This window comes from Labrus bergylta, chromosome 21, assembly GCF_963930695.1.
Source record: "Labrus bergylta chromosome 21, fLabBer1.1, whole genome shotgun sequence".
NCBI lineage: Eukaryota > Metazoa > Chordata > Actinopteri > Labriformes > Labridae > Labrus > Labrus bergylta.
The window spans coordinates 19,845,361-19,860,945 of record NC_089215.1 but is presented as its reverse complement, the minus strand read 5'-3'; the positions used below and the strand labels follow the sequence as shown (position 1 = coordinate 19,860,945).

At 41.4% G+C, this 15,585-nt stretch overlaps 1 protein-coding gene across 2 annotated transcripts in view; it reads right to left on the bottom strand.

Annotated features, from left to right (window-relative positions):
* Window positions 1-15,585, bottom strand: part of snx29 (sorting nexin 29) — a 165,257-nt gene that overhangs the window by 27,730 nt on the left and 121,942 nt on the right. For both annotated transcript variants that reach the window (XM_020642566.3, XM_020642567.3), the window contains exon 19: window positions 1,551-1,691. In XM_020642566.3, the coding sequence (XP_020498222.1) occupies window positions 1,551-1,691 (141 nt within the window). The remainder of the gene's footprint in view (window positions 1-1,550; window positions 1,692-15,585) is intronic.

The following is a 15,585-nucleotide window of genomic DNA, read 5'->3' as shown; positions in this document are numbered from 1 at the left end:
CATGCACACTCAAGCTTTTCTCCCATTTTCAGGCCATGCAACTCATCGTTGAGTCCAGCTTCTATAGCTGTGAAAGTGCAGTGTCTTTGAAGGTGGGGAGTCCGACCGGAGCTTTTGGCTGTGGTAGAGTCAAATCCCACCAACCAGAGAATCGGGGTCAGAACCAAATTATCTCCCAAAGGTTGGAGTGGGACAGAGGAGAACAGGATGAAAAGCAGAGGAGAATGAGGAGAGACATAGAGGAGCACTGCCTTTATAACTGGAAGAGTAAGTGAGAAACAGAGATCTGGAGAGGCCATTGTTCTCTTTACATTCAGAGTGAGTGTGCATGTTTTATAAGAGTAAAAAGATGGAGAAAGACGAGGTGCTGGCAACTAACTCAACTAACCTCGAGCTATGTAACCTCATCATGCCTCATTTGCTACAGGGTTTAACATTTTACAACCTAAAGGTACATTTTCATTGGCTCATATACATTTTTACGACTGGTTAAAGATGGGTTGGGACAGAATCTTTTATTAGTCTGGCTGTAGCAGCTCAGTCTGAAGGGACTTGGGTTGGAAACCGGAGGGTCAACAGTTCAAATCCCAGTGTGGACCATAATATGGAAGTTTATCTGGTAGCAGGAGATGTGCCAGGTCACTTTTTATGAAGGCAGCCGCTCTGGTTTGCTCCCTGCGTAGCAAGCCATTCTGACATCTCTTCATTAATGCATGTCCACAGGTCCAGTTTGTGCAAGTGTGTGAGAAGCATGCCAGAATCAGAATCAGAATCAGAAATACTTTATTAATCCTTGGGGGAAATTTGTTTGTTAAAGTTGCTCATAACACCAAAAATCAGTAGGAAGAACAGATAAAAATGTCTCTCAATAACAGAGAGTAAAACCAGAATTTCCATTAATTTGATTAATATATATATATATATATATTAATTAAAGTATGTAAAATTTGAAAACGTCCCCTCTCCCTGGAGTGAAGAGTGATTGTCCACACAGAGACAGACAACCATAACTATCAATAACACATCTGGGCTTGGAAGCTACAGCTAATTGAAATCTGTGGGCAACTGAAATCTCAATTTTTTTTAAACATTATTTAAGAAGCTCTTTTATAACAGGCACTTTACGGAAACTGTCACTTCATGAAGGATTTTGCAGTGACCAATTTTCTTTGTACAATGATGACAAATAAAGATATTCTATTAATAGTCCACTGTGAAGGTTCCCCGTTGATGGATAGAAATGATAACTCTGCTTGAGTAATACAGTCTGAAACTAAAATAAAGATGTATCAAGTATTTTAAAAGATTGATGTTCTACCCGTAATGTTGTAAACTACTTTAAGGGCCATTAGAAATCTGAAAGGTTGACAGCACTGATCTACAGGGATTATGAGATGAGGGGGAACGAGGGTAAGCGATGGCTAACAGCAACTGTTGTGCTTATCTGGTCCAGTAGGAGCAAGTGTTTTAAAGTTTGTTAGCCGTACATCAAGTGAAAAGAGCAAAAGGGAAAGAAGAAACAAAGAGAATAATGGTAGCTTGAAGCTCACCTTGTTCCCTATGGCTTTCTTGGGTGGGAAGTTGAAGGTGTCCACCTGTGGGAAGTGGATTCTCAGGTGATTGTGGAGCTCCCTGAACTCGGTGTAACGCCTGTACACGTTCCACTCGTTGTCCAGGATACGGATGTACACCTGAGGGCAGGTAGGACACGTCATTAGAATCACAAACATCAACAGTAACAGCGTTTCCTTGATTCACCTTAGATAAACTGAAAGTAAGCTTGTCTGATTATTCAATAAAGTTATAAAAGGCGACAAAGTCAGAACTTAGTCATCAAGTATTCTACAAGCAAAAAATACAAACTTTTTTTTCTACTTCTTTTGTTGATCACATATTTTTTGGGGGTTGCTCTTACAGTCTCTGACAATAACTAAATGAGATGGGTGACAAAAAGACGTCCTCTCATCCTTGTAAATGTGTGTTTTCAGAGGGAAAGAGTGTGTTTATAGGCATGACTGTGCTGGCACCATTTCCATGGCCCATTACCTGCTTTATTCAGACTCACGATAGATAGAGGGAGCAGAGAGAGAAGGAGAGATGAGCCTATTACAACAAAGAGAAGGAGAAAAATAGGGAGTGCCGGGGTTCCATTTTCACAGTGGAAAAAAAACAAGAAACACAAATAGACAAAAGAGAGAGTAGAGCGGCTTTTTTTCGAGAATTCAATTTTGAACAACACGACAACAAGAAAATCAGACTTGATTCCTGTAAATAAAAGAAGCAGAAATTGATCTTGAAATCGACCAATGTACGTAGGCAAGGCTCCCCGCCTACCAGGCAAGTGGAAAAGTGAAGTAAACAAAAAGCAAGAATGTCAGAAGTGAGCTGAAAAGTTGAACTTCATGCTCCATTCCAAATACACACATGGTCTAAAAGGTTTTCTGAACTGCTATTACCAACAAGAAGTTACACACATATGGTCAAGAAGCGAGAGTGGATTGAATGGACTGAAGTGCTTGATCGCGACAAAACAGCCCATGGTGCAGATGGATATAAAGGCTCCAGAGTATTCCAATAGAAGAGCCGTCAATCTTCAAACGACCGAAACTCCCGACACCATTCAGGTGTCAGAATGGTCGAGGCTGAATCCGGCAATTTTCAAAACCCTCAATTTGACATTCAATCCCACAACAAGCAACAGTTTGGGAGACGTGGGGATGAGATAGTGAGGGTTTCTCTTTTCTGTAACTTTTTAGGTGTACAAGCAAGGACGAGCATGCGAATGTCTTCAGGAAGAGACTGAACATGGAATCAGTAAAAAAGAAAAATGACAAGCTAGAGGATCATATAGTCCTGAGAAACCTCAACTATGAATTTCTTTAAAGAAGTCCTATGTTTTTCAATCTTTCCACTTCCTCACCTTGCCATCAAATGGTCCTAAGCTTTCATGAAGCACCGATTTCCATGTTCTTAAATCATGCTTCGCACTTTCTTTGCCGTCAGTCACTTGTTCTGGTGAGGATGTCCGGCTCAAACTTCAACTTTCCTCACTCAAAAAGTGTCAAAGTTTGGGCATGCTCACAACAGCACGCACAAAGGTTCATCTCCGGCTAGCGTCATTTTTTGGATGCAAGTATGTGTCAAGGTAAAAAGAGCAGATCCACCTGGACAGGAAGTCAGACAAGGGACCTCATAAAGCACTCAGTCAATATCAAATTAAAACTACAGATTCCCCATCATATATCCCATCACTAATCAACAAACAGACACCAAACCAACAGCAAATCACCCTCAGAAAGACAAAGTTACCTGTCGTTCGCATTCGTGATGCAAATCAACCCCCAACGATTCTGGCCGCATGCGATTTGTGATTTGTCATCATTTTGTAAGATAAATGTGCTGATGCTGCAGCCTCACAGTGAACAGAAGGCAGCATTTGAGTCATGCCTGTAGGCAGATGTGTGACCAAAATCTATGATGCGTTCTGAACGGTGAGATTTAAGATCCGCTCCATCACTCCAGCATATTGCATCGTGTAATGTCTGGTCTTTTCATAATCATATTGTGTATGGTGTATCTTCATATCCCATCAAACACTGTGTATTGAGAAAGAACTTATATAATATCATAACAGGTATTTGATGTCAATGTGCTCTTCAGGAGTACAGACAACCAACAAGCAGAGCTACAGGACGGGACGTCTTACTGCACTGCATGTCCCTGTCAATCTCAAAGATGTTGGGACAGATATCAGAGCCACTGGGTGAGGACACTGTTTGTTTTAATGTGATTGCTCTTTTTTACTCAGAGATCTTTAGTCAGCTTGGGAGATGCAGTTCAGCCGAGGCATGTTTGACATGTTCATGACAAACATGAAAGATGTGACATTTTAGGCAGCCATTAAGAGGAGACTGAAGGCTGGAGCTTTGTCAGATGTTCCAAATGTCTGGCTGTTAATATTTCAGAATCACTGTCGTACACGTCTAGACGAGGGTTGATGTTTTTGAAAAGATGCAGAAAAAGACTTTTCACAGTATATCATAAGAAGTGATCTGAAAGCCTGTACCATCATTTGAATGGATGTACTGAGCCAATCGGGGAGGAATGAAATACCACATATCTCCTCCAATGATTCCTTATCTTTAGGTTTATCAATCTACACTGTGATCAAAGAAAATGATAGACTCAAAGGTTAGAGGATCTTTACAGCGGTGAGAGCACATTCATCAGCAGTAAAAACTGCTGTAATAGAAAGTAGAATTCAAGGCTTCAGGAAAGAACTGAAGCTTGAAATGAATGCTACACATGTGTGTATGTATATACTTTTCCATAAACAATGAAATGTCAGTTTTTACAATCAATATTTGTCTTTGTGCAATTTTCAAACAAATCAAACGGGATTTGAATGTTTTGCAAGTCTTCATATTCTCGTTGTTTTAACATTTTACACCATGTTCCAACTTTTCAGGAATTGGGGTGAAATTCTAAAAGTACTGTGAGTGTGAGGTGAAAGGTCCAGGTGCACCATGGGAAGTTGGGTGTTATTGTGTCGCCCGCTCATTTGGTTGACTTTCAAACCCAGTCAGCAGTTTTGACAGCTGACAGCAGTTCAGTAAACTTTGTGAGGTTATTAATCTACTTCAGCTAATTCTTCTAAATCCTAACTCAGTCAAATCTGGGAAAGAAAGATATGCCAAACATTTTCCAAAAGTCCTCAAGGAAAGAAAACTGTCCAATCAGCTGATCAGTCTTCTGTAGATCTTTGGGTACAATGCAAACAGTGGCTCAAAGATTTAGAGTTTGAAAAGCCCCGACATTCAATAACCTGTTGTATGTAGAGCAGCTGCATAAAAGGAAGGAAGTGAATCTAGTAAATGACGGTAGCGGTTGACGTGACGAGAACAGACAAGGACACTAATGGGCTTGAAGTTGTCATCTCAGCATTTTATGTCTGACCTAAAGAAGTGCATCTTAGTTCTGGAGACTTTTCTTTGCAACTCAGGAGACACGCGCTGACTTTGTGTGGTCTGGTTGCGTGCATGTCTCTCACGCCTTCTATTTATGCTGACTGAGCTGTACCACGTTACATTGACAGCCTCATTCAGGATGAATCCAAACTACTTTGACTTTATTCGGAAGTTCTCCGTATGAAGATATTTCATGGACTAAGATTCAAACGTGAAATTAAAGCGCTAGCATACTTAAAAAGACATCACCACATTTTGTTTGGATGTCCACTCTCATAAAGCAAATATATGCTTCAGGAAACAATCTGAGTTCACCTGTTCACAAAGCCATGGTTAGGCTGCCTCCATGTGCATTGTGCTCAAGCAGCCTCGGCCTTCCCTGCTCCATTTATTCAGCCAATTACTCGAGCTGGAAAATAGCTGAATACCCAAATAAGCCAAGACACTCTTAAAAGACCTCATCATGACGTACTATGCAGTATTCTTTGAGATGCCATATTTTCAATATGTAGCACATTTTTAAAACAAGTTTGCAATTCAAGTGAAGTGGGAGACCACAAATTCCCATTTTATGATGTTCTTTTTAGCTACTAACAACATTAAATAATTGCACTTGTGGCTTGAAGAGTAAGAGATTTTCCCCTTTTCTTTATTCAGAGTTTATAACTAATGTTAAGGTTAAACATCGGCTTCATTTCCATGTGAGAAAAAAACACTCAAGGTCTCCATCTGTTTTATTTAGGTGCCAAACAATATGGAAAATTATGCACATTTAAATCACCTTCACAATCTAATACATAATAAATGTACAAAACACTGGAACGCTGAATTTCCACACATCCAGCCTAACACACTCCGTAATTGTGGGAAAGAAATCAATGAAAGGAAAGTGAAGGTCATCCTGAACAGTGGCTGTAATATGAAGTTAGGTTCTAAACATGTATCAGAGTAAGGCTTGTTCTCTTTAGTTGACTTTATGTTCTGCTGAAATACCCCAAACATGCAGTCCATACAAGCACGACAAATGACTAAATCAAGAACCTTTCAGGACAGATGTATCTCATTTGTTTCCATCAGATGTCATCCATACCAAGGACCTCAAAGTGTCTTGAGGAGGACCAAAGTGCAGATAACAAAAACTTAACTACTAATTGAAACAAACAGGCGATACCTGGCTTACTTTTCAAAATCCAAAAGTAGAAAACCAAGAGCCACAAGGAAACTTCAAAACATTAACACGGGAAAATCCTGCCAATAAACTGACAACAAGAGGGAAGGTACACTAAAGCCGTTTTCAGATATGTACTACTGAAAATATCTAGATAATATCAGGAGGACTGCTCTGGATATTCTCCTGACCTGGCTGTTCACGTTATATGCACCTCACAGTGAGAGACTATCCCTGTTAGACTTCATTTAAAAAAAGACATGGAAGTAGAAGACGAAGCACTGAGAGTGAGAATATTTGCCTTGCTACGCTTAGCGGAAACACACTATCAAGAAAAGAACGTAGAACAACATACTGGAGAACAGGAAACGTAATACAGCCGTTTGATGACATGCACTGAGTATACACTCCATGCAGTGTGCAGCACAAAAACAGGAAATGAGTACTTAACACTGGCATTAACAAAATATCAAACTTGACCCAAAAAAAGCCCCGTTTCCACTAAGCAGTCCGGTTTGGTTCAGTACGGTAAACCCTGAACTTGCTTGCGTTTCCACAGCCAATCGTACCCTTATTTGGTAAAGAGTGTAAGCCAGAAGGAGATAGCCAAGTTAGCTATGTAATAGTGTGACATCATAACATCCCAACACAGTAGGCAGCTATTAATTGAGTTAAACGTTCAAGAAGAACAGGGACACAGTGAACAAGGGACCCTTTGTGGTTGGATCGGTACCCTTGGCACCCAAACAGAAGGGTACCAAAAAAGTAGGATGGTACAGATCCCTTATTTTGGTACCATTCCCGACTTGACGGTGGAAACGCCAATAAATAAGGTCACGTCCCGAACTTGAACCGGACTGCTTGGTGGAAACAGGGATCTCGTCACATTTCAGGTGTTTTATGTGTGACATGTGGGAGTAAAGTTATCTTGAAAACCTTAATACATAAGCAGTAATAACTGAAACGTGCTTTAAAGCCAGACTGCAGCGGGTGCAAAGGGTCACATGTCTATATATGTGTTTGTTCTCTCTTTGGTCTCAATACACAACATGAGCTGCATTAGCAAAGATGTGATGATAGCTTTAGCTCCATGGCTTCTATAGTCTCTCACATATCAAATGTCTGCTCACATTTTAACACAGCGAGCTTAATCCACTTTCCACCGTCTCTTCGACATATTTATTTATGGCAACGCATTAGCCTCTATGAACAGCTAACAGCTCCCTCCGCCCATCTAAACAAAAATAGTTTCTCTTTATCTCTGACAAAAAATCTCAGCCACATCCAAACTGCAGCCTCCTTGAATATTTGAACGCTGGCCGCTTTGATTTTTATTTTTTTTCTATGAAAGCTGTCTTCAAAAGGGAACAGGGGCTGTAATCACAGTTCAGAGACACCTCGTGGAAAAGGTTTGAAGGGTTTTGGCTGTTGTTAAAAGCTCCGCTGTGATGGACAGGGTGTTATTGTCAGTATTTAAATGGTTATGAGAATATCTGAGAAAGCTTAATAATATGTTTGATGAAAATATAACCTCAATGACACCAAACGAGATGGAAAAATCCACTTTTGGTTACTGGAATAAGAGTGATTTATGCTGCTGAGAAAGGGTTTTTCGTTTGACAGTGAAGTGCTGTAGTTCACTTCTTTATGTTACAGACTCTTCCAGGAAAATTGGCTCACCTACTTCATGTGCAAACTCAATGCATTCAGCTTCAGGCCATACTGTGCAGTGAAAGGTCAAACATACACTGCTCCTTACAAACTTGATGGTATTTTGGTCTATTGAGACATGATGTAGGTGCAGGGAAATTGTCTGTGCCTCTTGCACAATGGGTTTCTTATGTAATAGGCCCTTTCAGGGAAGCCCTATACACTCTTGAACATTTCCAGACATCGTCCTGGAGGGATGCATGTGTGGATGCAAACAGCAAAATCTATTACTTGTAACCCCCTCCCACTATAAAACGTCTGAATGACTTCAAGGATATGTGAACGCAGCAGGTAACAGTCTGGAAACATTCACCATGTGCGAGTGGAAAGGGAGTTTACTTTGTTTACACTCAATGGAGTTTCACCGATTTACAGTATACTCTTAACCGTTTGCCTCAGTTGCAGCGTATTCTACTACTACATGTTGTGTTTTTAACCCAGAAAAACTCTCCTTCTACTCGTCTTCCTCCTGTACTTGACATGAAGTCATATCCTTAATCTCTCCTCCACTATGTTTAAAAAGGAGGCATAGTGCGAGCTAAGTGCATGAGACAGCCATCTTTAGCAGCACTTAGAGCTCAAAACACATTAAGTGAAGTTATTCTGAAGCATGCCAATAAAATCTGCCAATGAAAAAAGGTGGGAAACCTCTCGGTAAAATGCAAGCGGTAACCTATTAAGCCAAGTAAGAAAAACTGCAGTCATCAAGAACCCATTACATAGTTTGCTATGTTAAGTGACCATTGGGAGTAAGTAATCCCAATCATGCACATTTATACTCCGCCGCCGAAGTACAGAAGCAACTTGGGGTTAAGAGTCTTGCCCATGGACATATTGGACATGTGGCTGCAGGAGCTGTGGATCAAACACCCGACCTTCCGGTTCAGACGGCCAACTCTACCAACAGCTGTCTCCAAGTGTCCACTTGAGGCTGGCTGTAAAAGCCCCATAAGTCCCGTTCACCCAGCAGAAATAATCATGTCTACAGCTTGCTTAAAAAACTGTAAAAAAAACAAAAACATTTGGTCTGACTAGCCCATTTCCCGATTGGCACACACTGCGGGGGGAGGTAAAATTCTGATGAAGGATAAGAGTTATTCATAAAAAGGGGCGTGGCTAAACTGACTGACAGGCAGGAGCAGTGTAGCTGTTTGTCTGGAGGCGTAAGGCCTGCCCGAGCTCCAACTCTTTGCCTCTTTTATAGGGTTGCCCACAAGTTAGTTAGTTTGAGAAAACATTTCTAACATGGCAACCACTACCAATGAGCATCAAAGTCCACTTCAGAAACCAAAGAGAGACGTCACTGAGACAACGTTTAAATACAGTCTGTGGTTAAATGGAAACCCAAAAGGAAGATACATCGGAAAGAACCTTAAAGCTTCAGTGAGGAGTTTCTAACTGGTTGTGAAACAGAATGAAATGAACACTGATGCCTCAATGTGATATACAAAAGCAAACAAGACCAACAGTGACAAGATGATCATTTCTATATCATGAACTTTAATGCTTATGTGGTGTACTAGTCAGACGAGACCATTAACAGCACGCTGAGAGACCAGCCTTTGTTGACATTTTCAACAAGATTCACACTGAGTGATATTATCTGTTAAAGGAAAGCAGGATGAGATTTTCCATCATTTCTCATGTAGAGGATGAGCTCAGCAAAAGAGATGTGACGTACTGCTCTACCCATAGGGGTCGCCAAACTCGACTCAAACTGAAAGTTAATCACAGGAGCTTTAATGTGACAGTTTTAGTTTATTGTTTGTTTATTTTAAAAGCAGATTTTTGTAATGTACCTTGACCTCAAACTGAAAGAAGTTGATCAGAAAAAAGGCCTTCGATAAGATCATTAATCTGTTATTCACAGAAACGCTCAATATTTGAACTATTCTCTTGAAATACAAGGGCTGAGCTTCTTTGGAGGAGCTCTCTTCCAAGCAGACAAGTTGGACTCATTCCTAAAGATCAGGAGCGACATTGAAGACAGACTCAATACATACAATATGCAGATAGAAATGGAAATGATTGCAGACAAAAATGACCAACAGACAGCAACAGCACAAAGAAAATGAAATCAATTTCCCTGTAGCGACATATAAACGTGTGTTGTGTCTTTCCAGTGAGTGATAATTCATTTGAACAATCGATGTCCGATGACATTCATCAGCTGCTTGCAGAGTGACACTGTAATAAAAAGCCGGGCTCTGTGTTTCCCCGGCCTGCTTGGATGTAAAAAGGCTAGCGTGGGATTTCATTTATTCATGAAGCTCCCCATTATCAGAAACCCCAGCAACCGCATCAACACATCCGCTGTGATGCATGATTCAAAGTTTCTAATTGCGTGTGTGAAATGTGTGAGGAAGTTCAAGCACCTGGTAGAAACTCAGCAGACACTGCACCACAGCTTTTGGAGGAATGTGTGAAAAACTTCAGAGAGAAAGAGAGATGTGAAACAGAGAATCTGTAAATGGATAATTGCAGTGTTTTCTCTGCTTGACATTCAACTTTAGCCCGAGGGCTTTGCAAGCAGGTGGAACTCGGTTGGTTGTGAGCCACAGCTGAGACTTACAGAAAGAGTGGATGATAATGATGTCTCCCTCCCTTCTGTATCTCTCGCTCTCTCTCTCTCTCTGAAGACCCTGCTCTGTTGATCCCCCAGAGCAGACAGGCTAACTGAAGGAGCTCCTACTGTGGTGAAAACTGTTTGCAAATCTATTTCCAGCACCCCAGGAGACCCACACAGGGATCCTCCTTACTCAACTTTACAACGGGAGGACGACATTACTGCAAGGAACAGGGACGACATGCCTGAAGCCTCCTCTGACCAATGTATGGCAAGTTGAAAATATGTAGGAATTCAGTTTGGTGCGCTCTGGTCCTCTCCAAAGGTCTCCGAGCTGAGACTGCACGGTGGTACAGACACCCTTACTGTAGTGCTTTTATGCCTCACCCTGACAGACAACATGCATTTGGTGACAAGAAGCTGGCAAAAACGTTGTGAGAAGCCAAAAAACCATGTCGACAGAGTTTTAATTTTTTTATTTGATATACTTCATTGATCCCTGAGGCTAAATTATGTTATTGAGAGATGTGCTTCTCACACACATTGGTCCAGATCACACACATGCACTAACAGGACATTGTTTTATTTGGTTTTATATTTTGTTGTGCTGTCTGATTTTTTTAAATTTGTTTTCGTTCATGTTCTATGGTGATGTTGTCCTTGTGTTTCTTGTCTTCTGTGTGCTCCTGCTGCAACGCAAATTTCCCCTTGTGGGACAATAAAGAATCTGAATCTGTGGACATTAGTGGAGAGATGCCAGAGTGGGGCTGCTACACACTGCTAAGCAGGGAGCACAACAGAGCGGTTGGGGGTTCGGTGCCTTGCTCAAGGGTACTTTGCCCTGTCACCTCTCCAGCTACCAGACCAACTTACGCATCAGGACTGGAACCAGCAACCCTCCGGTTCCCAACCACTACTGCCGCCCCACAAGGTTCACCGTTAAGCGTGTGAAGCAAAAACCACCAGTTTCAACATATTTTGGGGGACTGACAAACATTTTAACACTGGTCAGAGCTGTTGATCAGACCAGAGAGAAAAAAAACCCACAGTAACAGATCGCGGAAGACTTTAATATAATTTCATTGCAGGACAATGATTAAAGCCACCAATAAAACTAAGTGAGCAAAATAAAAAGAAAGCTTTGGATCCTGTGAAAGACATTAGCTCAGAATTTCTTCAAAGGTGTTTGTATTGGTGTTTTTAGGTGGAGAGTGATAATTAACAAGCAAATTAAGAGAGTGAGCCAAGTGGAACCGACGCCAAGCCAGCAGAGGCTCGTGTCATTCCCTCCCTCTTCACTATTCAGGCCAAAACATTTGCCCAATTAGGCAGAAAATAGCATTTGGAGTTTTTTTTTTTTTAGAAATGGGAAGGCAGGGAAGAACCACAGTACAAAAAACAAAAAGAACATGAATATAGTTAGAAGACTCGACTGATGCCTCTGACCTGACGGGGGGAAAACCATGCATACATGTTGCTCTGCTGTTGACGATGTTGGTTAGTTGCTGACTGTTGTGGATTGAAATGTCTAAGATGTCATTCTTTTAGGCAGCTGTGGCTCAGCTGTGGCTCTGTGGTAGTTAGCCTCATCTAATCATCATCATTTGGGGTCGGCTGTGGCTCAGTAGGTAGAGTCTGTCCCCTCTCAACCTGCAGGTCGGGGGTTCAACCCCAGCTCCTGCAGCAACATGTCGGATGAGTCCTTGGGCAAGACTCTTAACACCAGGTTGCTCCTGCTGCTTCGTTGGCGGCATGTGAATGTGTATGAATAGGATTAGTTAATCCTGATGTACACTTTACATAGCAGCCTCTGTGAATGTATAGGTGTGACCTGTGGTGTAAAATATCAATAGTTAATCAGTCTGTGTAGGCCTGGAAACGGTTAAAACATTCTACGGATACACATTTTTCTGGCTTCTGGCACATCTAAATGTCATTATTCTATCATACAGACTGATTAGTGATGGGAATGTCGCCTCATTTTAGGGGTTTTAGTTTCTTCTTACTATAAATATCAATTATGTACCAGTCTTTAACGCACCTTTTGAGATATGTCTTAAGGTACGTCTGAACTATTCCATCAGGAAAAACAGGGGAAAAGCAAATCACAACTTGTAAGTCAAACTTTTTATTAGAAACACTCAGAAAGATAGAAGCCAGCTGTAATGAAGTGACTAATGGGCTGTTTGGCAAACCGGTGGCGCTTATGGAAAGCACTCCTATAGGGCTAAGGTTGATCTTAAAAAATACTAGAAATGTCATTTTTATTATGATAATGTTATGACGAAGCATCTTAAAGAGCAAAACTACAGTTGACGAGAATTCTAGATAAGCAGAGGAGATAGGCGCAAAAACAGTCCAAAGAAGGAAGTCAGAGAGAGGGTGATTACTAACTTCACTGCAGTAGAGATGTTTATTTTAGAGCGCTGCTGCTGCTCCTCACAGCCCACAGAATTAGACACTGTGCAGAGAAAAACCAAAGGATGCAGATGAGGAAGACAGAAAGACGAGGGAGGTGGAGGGATGTTGTTGGACGAGTGGAGAGGAGGCGGAGGAGGAGGAGGAGGAGGAGGAGGAGGAGGTGGAACTAAAGACATTCAATACAAGGGGCAACTACAGCTGAACCTGTAGAGAAACACGAGAACAATAGGCAGAAGTAGAAGAAAAGGAAGAGTGGAGGAGAAAATGGAGGCAAAACTAAGAATTGCTCTGATGAGTTTGCTTGCCTTTGAATTATGGGAACGATTTAATGGGGGAATTATTGACAGTCTTAAGATTGAGCCAACAAAGAAATACACAAGCAAGACAAAGACGAGCATCACTGTGGCTGCGTGGTGAGGCGATGGGTGGCACCAGGAGAAAAAGAATCCATATTCCTTTGTTTTGGTACAAAGCAGCTTCACACAGGACCAAACACAACTGTGTTGCCTTAGTGAATAAAATGCTTTTTATATGTCTCACCACGCCCTTCTGTTTGTTGAAACAAGCTCTGTTTAGTGACCCCCCCACCTCCCCATTTCTTAGGTTGGCAGTTGTGCAGGTAACTGCTCCTGGTCGGCTGATAGAGACGGGGATATTTATTTGGTGACATAAAATCAAGACATTCAGCTTTAGTATGTCCTACACCTTCTGTCTCTGCCCGGGGAGGTTTGTACAGCTTTATGAGGTAGAGATGAGCTCTTAAATATCAAAGAAAAGTCTCTCTAATACCTCAGAAAGGACCTTACTCTTCACTTGTTATTCTAAAGATGTTTTGACAATGTACTCTGAACTCACCACAGACAAGAAGGAAACACATTTTAATGACGTGTTATGTAATAAGCCATTACCAAGTACGTTGTGAAAGTAATAAGAGAGAATTGAATCAGGACGACAACGTCGACGGATCACTTTGGTGTTGCTTCCATTAATCAGTAAAATATCATAAAGTAGAAGCAGATGGTGTTTCAAGGGGAACCCTTCTCATTAAAATGTAATCACTGAAACTAAAAGAGAGTGACAAGAGAGGGTTTCTCCACACATTCTACAGTCTCCCCACCCGAGCTTTTTTCTGCAATCCCTGTCAAAAACAAGTCTTCAATTCGTTGGGGACTTATTATTAATTTATTCTGTTTTCATTTCCTGTTTGAATTTTAGAGAAAAAAAGGCAGATCACTCTTCAAATTGGCAAAGAAATAACAGTGTGCTTGTTACTAAAGGGCCCAAATGATACAGGATTTTTGAGGCAGATACAGATATCAATTTTTTGGAGAAAAAAGAATCCAATACTGATATATCAGACGATATCTTTCTTTGATCTATGTTTGATTTCTTAAGATAGATACATACACACACGTTGATCCCTGAAATGCAGTTATCAAACACTTACCAGCCACTTTATTAAAGGGATACTTCACCCCTTTGCATTAATCTTTGTATCATTAGAAACCTGGTAGTATTTTTGAATAGTCGTGCATCCCGTCCTCGTTTTCCCCTGAGGGAAATCGTATTTCTATATTTGGCCGCCGGGGCCACCGCTGGCCGCAGCAGCCGAGACACAAAACCGGCCTGTCGGCAGCAACCATCTCGCGGCTATATTGAAATATTACTGGCCGCCGGCCGCCGGCCACTGCCAGCTCAGCAGCAGAGACATAAGGCCTACCTGTCTGCGGTGGTGAGGACGAGGAGCCGGGGCCGGCTCGAGCTGGGGCAGACTGGTAGTGTCGGTGCTCTCACTGTTTGTCTATGGACACAGACATAGAGTCTGTTTTCTGCCAGGAATTTACAAGATGCCAATTCCTTCTGGAAGAAATCTCGGAATCTGTTGAGGAAACCGTATGTGTTGAAGTAAATATGTCTGAGGACCTTAGTGGGAATGGCCAGTGGTGCTGAGCATTCTGGGATTTGGTGTCTTTCATCCACATGAGCCAAAAAGACACTTTCTGCCTTTTCTCAGTCAAGAAGGCACCAACTTCAAAATGTATTTCCCCCTTTTTACTACATATATGACCCAATGTCAATACAGATTCATGTTTCAACAGGTGAAGTATACCTTTAAGTACAGCTGTTCAACTGCTTGTTATTGCAAATATCTAATCAGCCTATCACATGGCAGCACCTCAATCCATTTAGGCATATAGACATGGTGAAGACGATCTTCTGAAGTTCAAACCGAGCACCAGAATGTGGAAAATAGTTGATTTAAGTGACTTTGAACGTGACATGGTTGTTGGTGCCAGACGGGCTTGTCTGAGTGTTTCAGCAACTGCTAATCTAAAAAGATTTTCACACGCAACCATCTCAAGGGTTAACAGAGAATGGTACGTTAAAGAGAAGATATCCAGTGAGCTCCACAAGAGGTCAGAGGTCAGATAAGAATGGCCCAAATGGTACGAGCTGAAAGAAAGGCAACAGTAACTCAAATAACCCCTCGTTACAACCGAGGTCCCTGTGTACTAATTGAGCATCATTTAAACACCACAGCCTACCTGAGTATTGTTGGTGACTGTGCTGTTCTTTTGGTACGTCATAATTAAAGTTGTCATATGAGCCATTTTAAAGATTAAATGTTCATTATACAGCTTAAAAGTAACATCAGCCAAAACAAACAAAGCCCTCCAACTAAAACTCCACGGTGACCTTTTGAAATATTTAACTCACAGCACTGTTTGTCAAATCTAAACAGCGATGAAGAG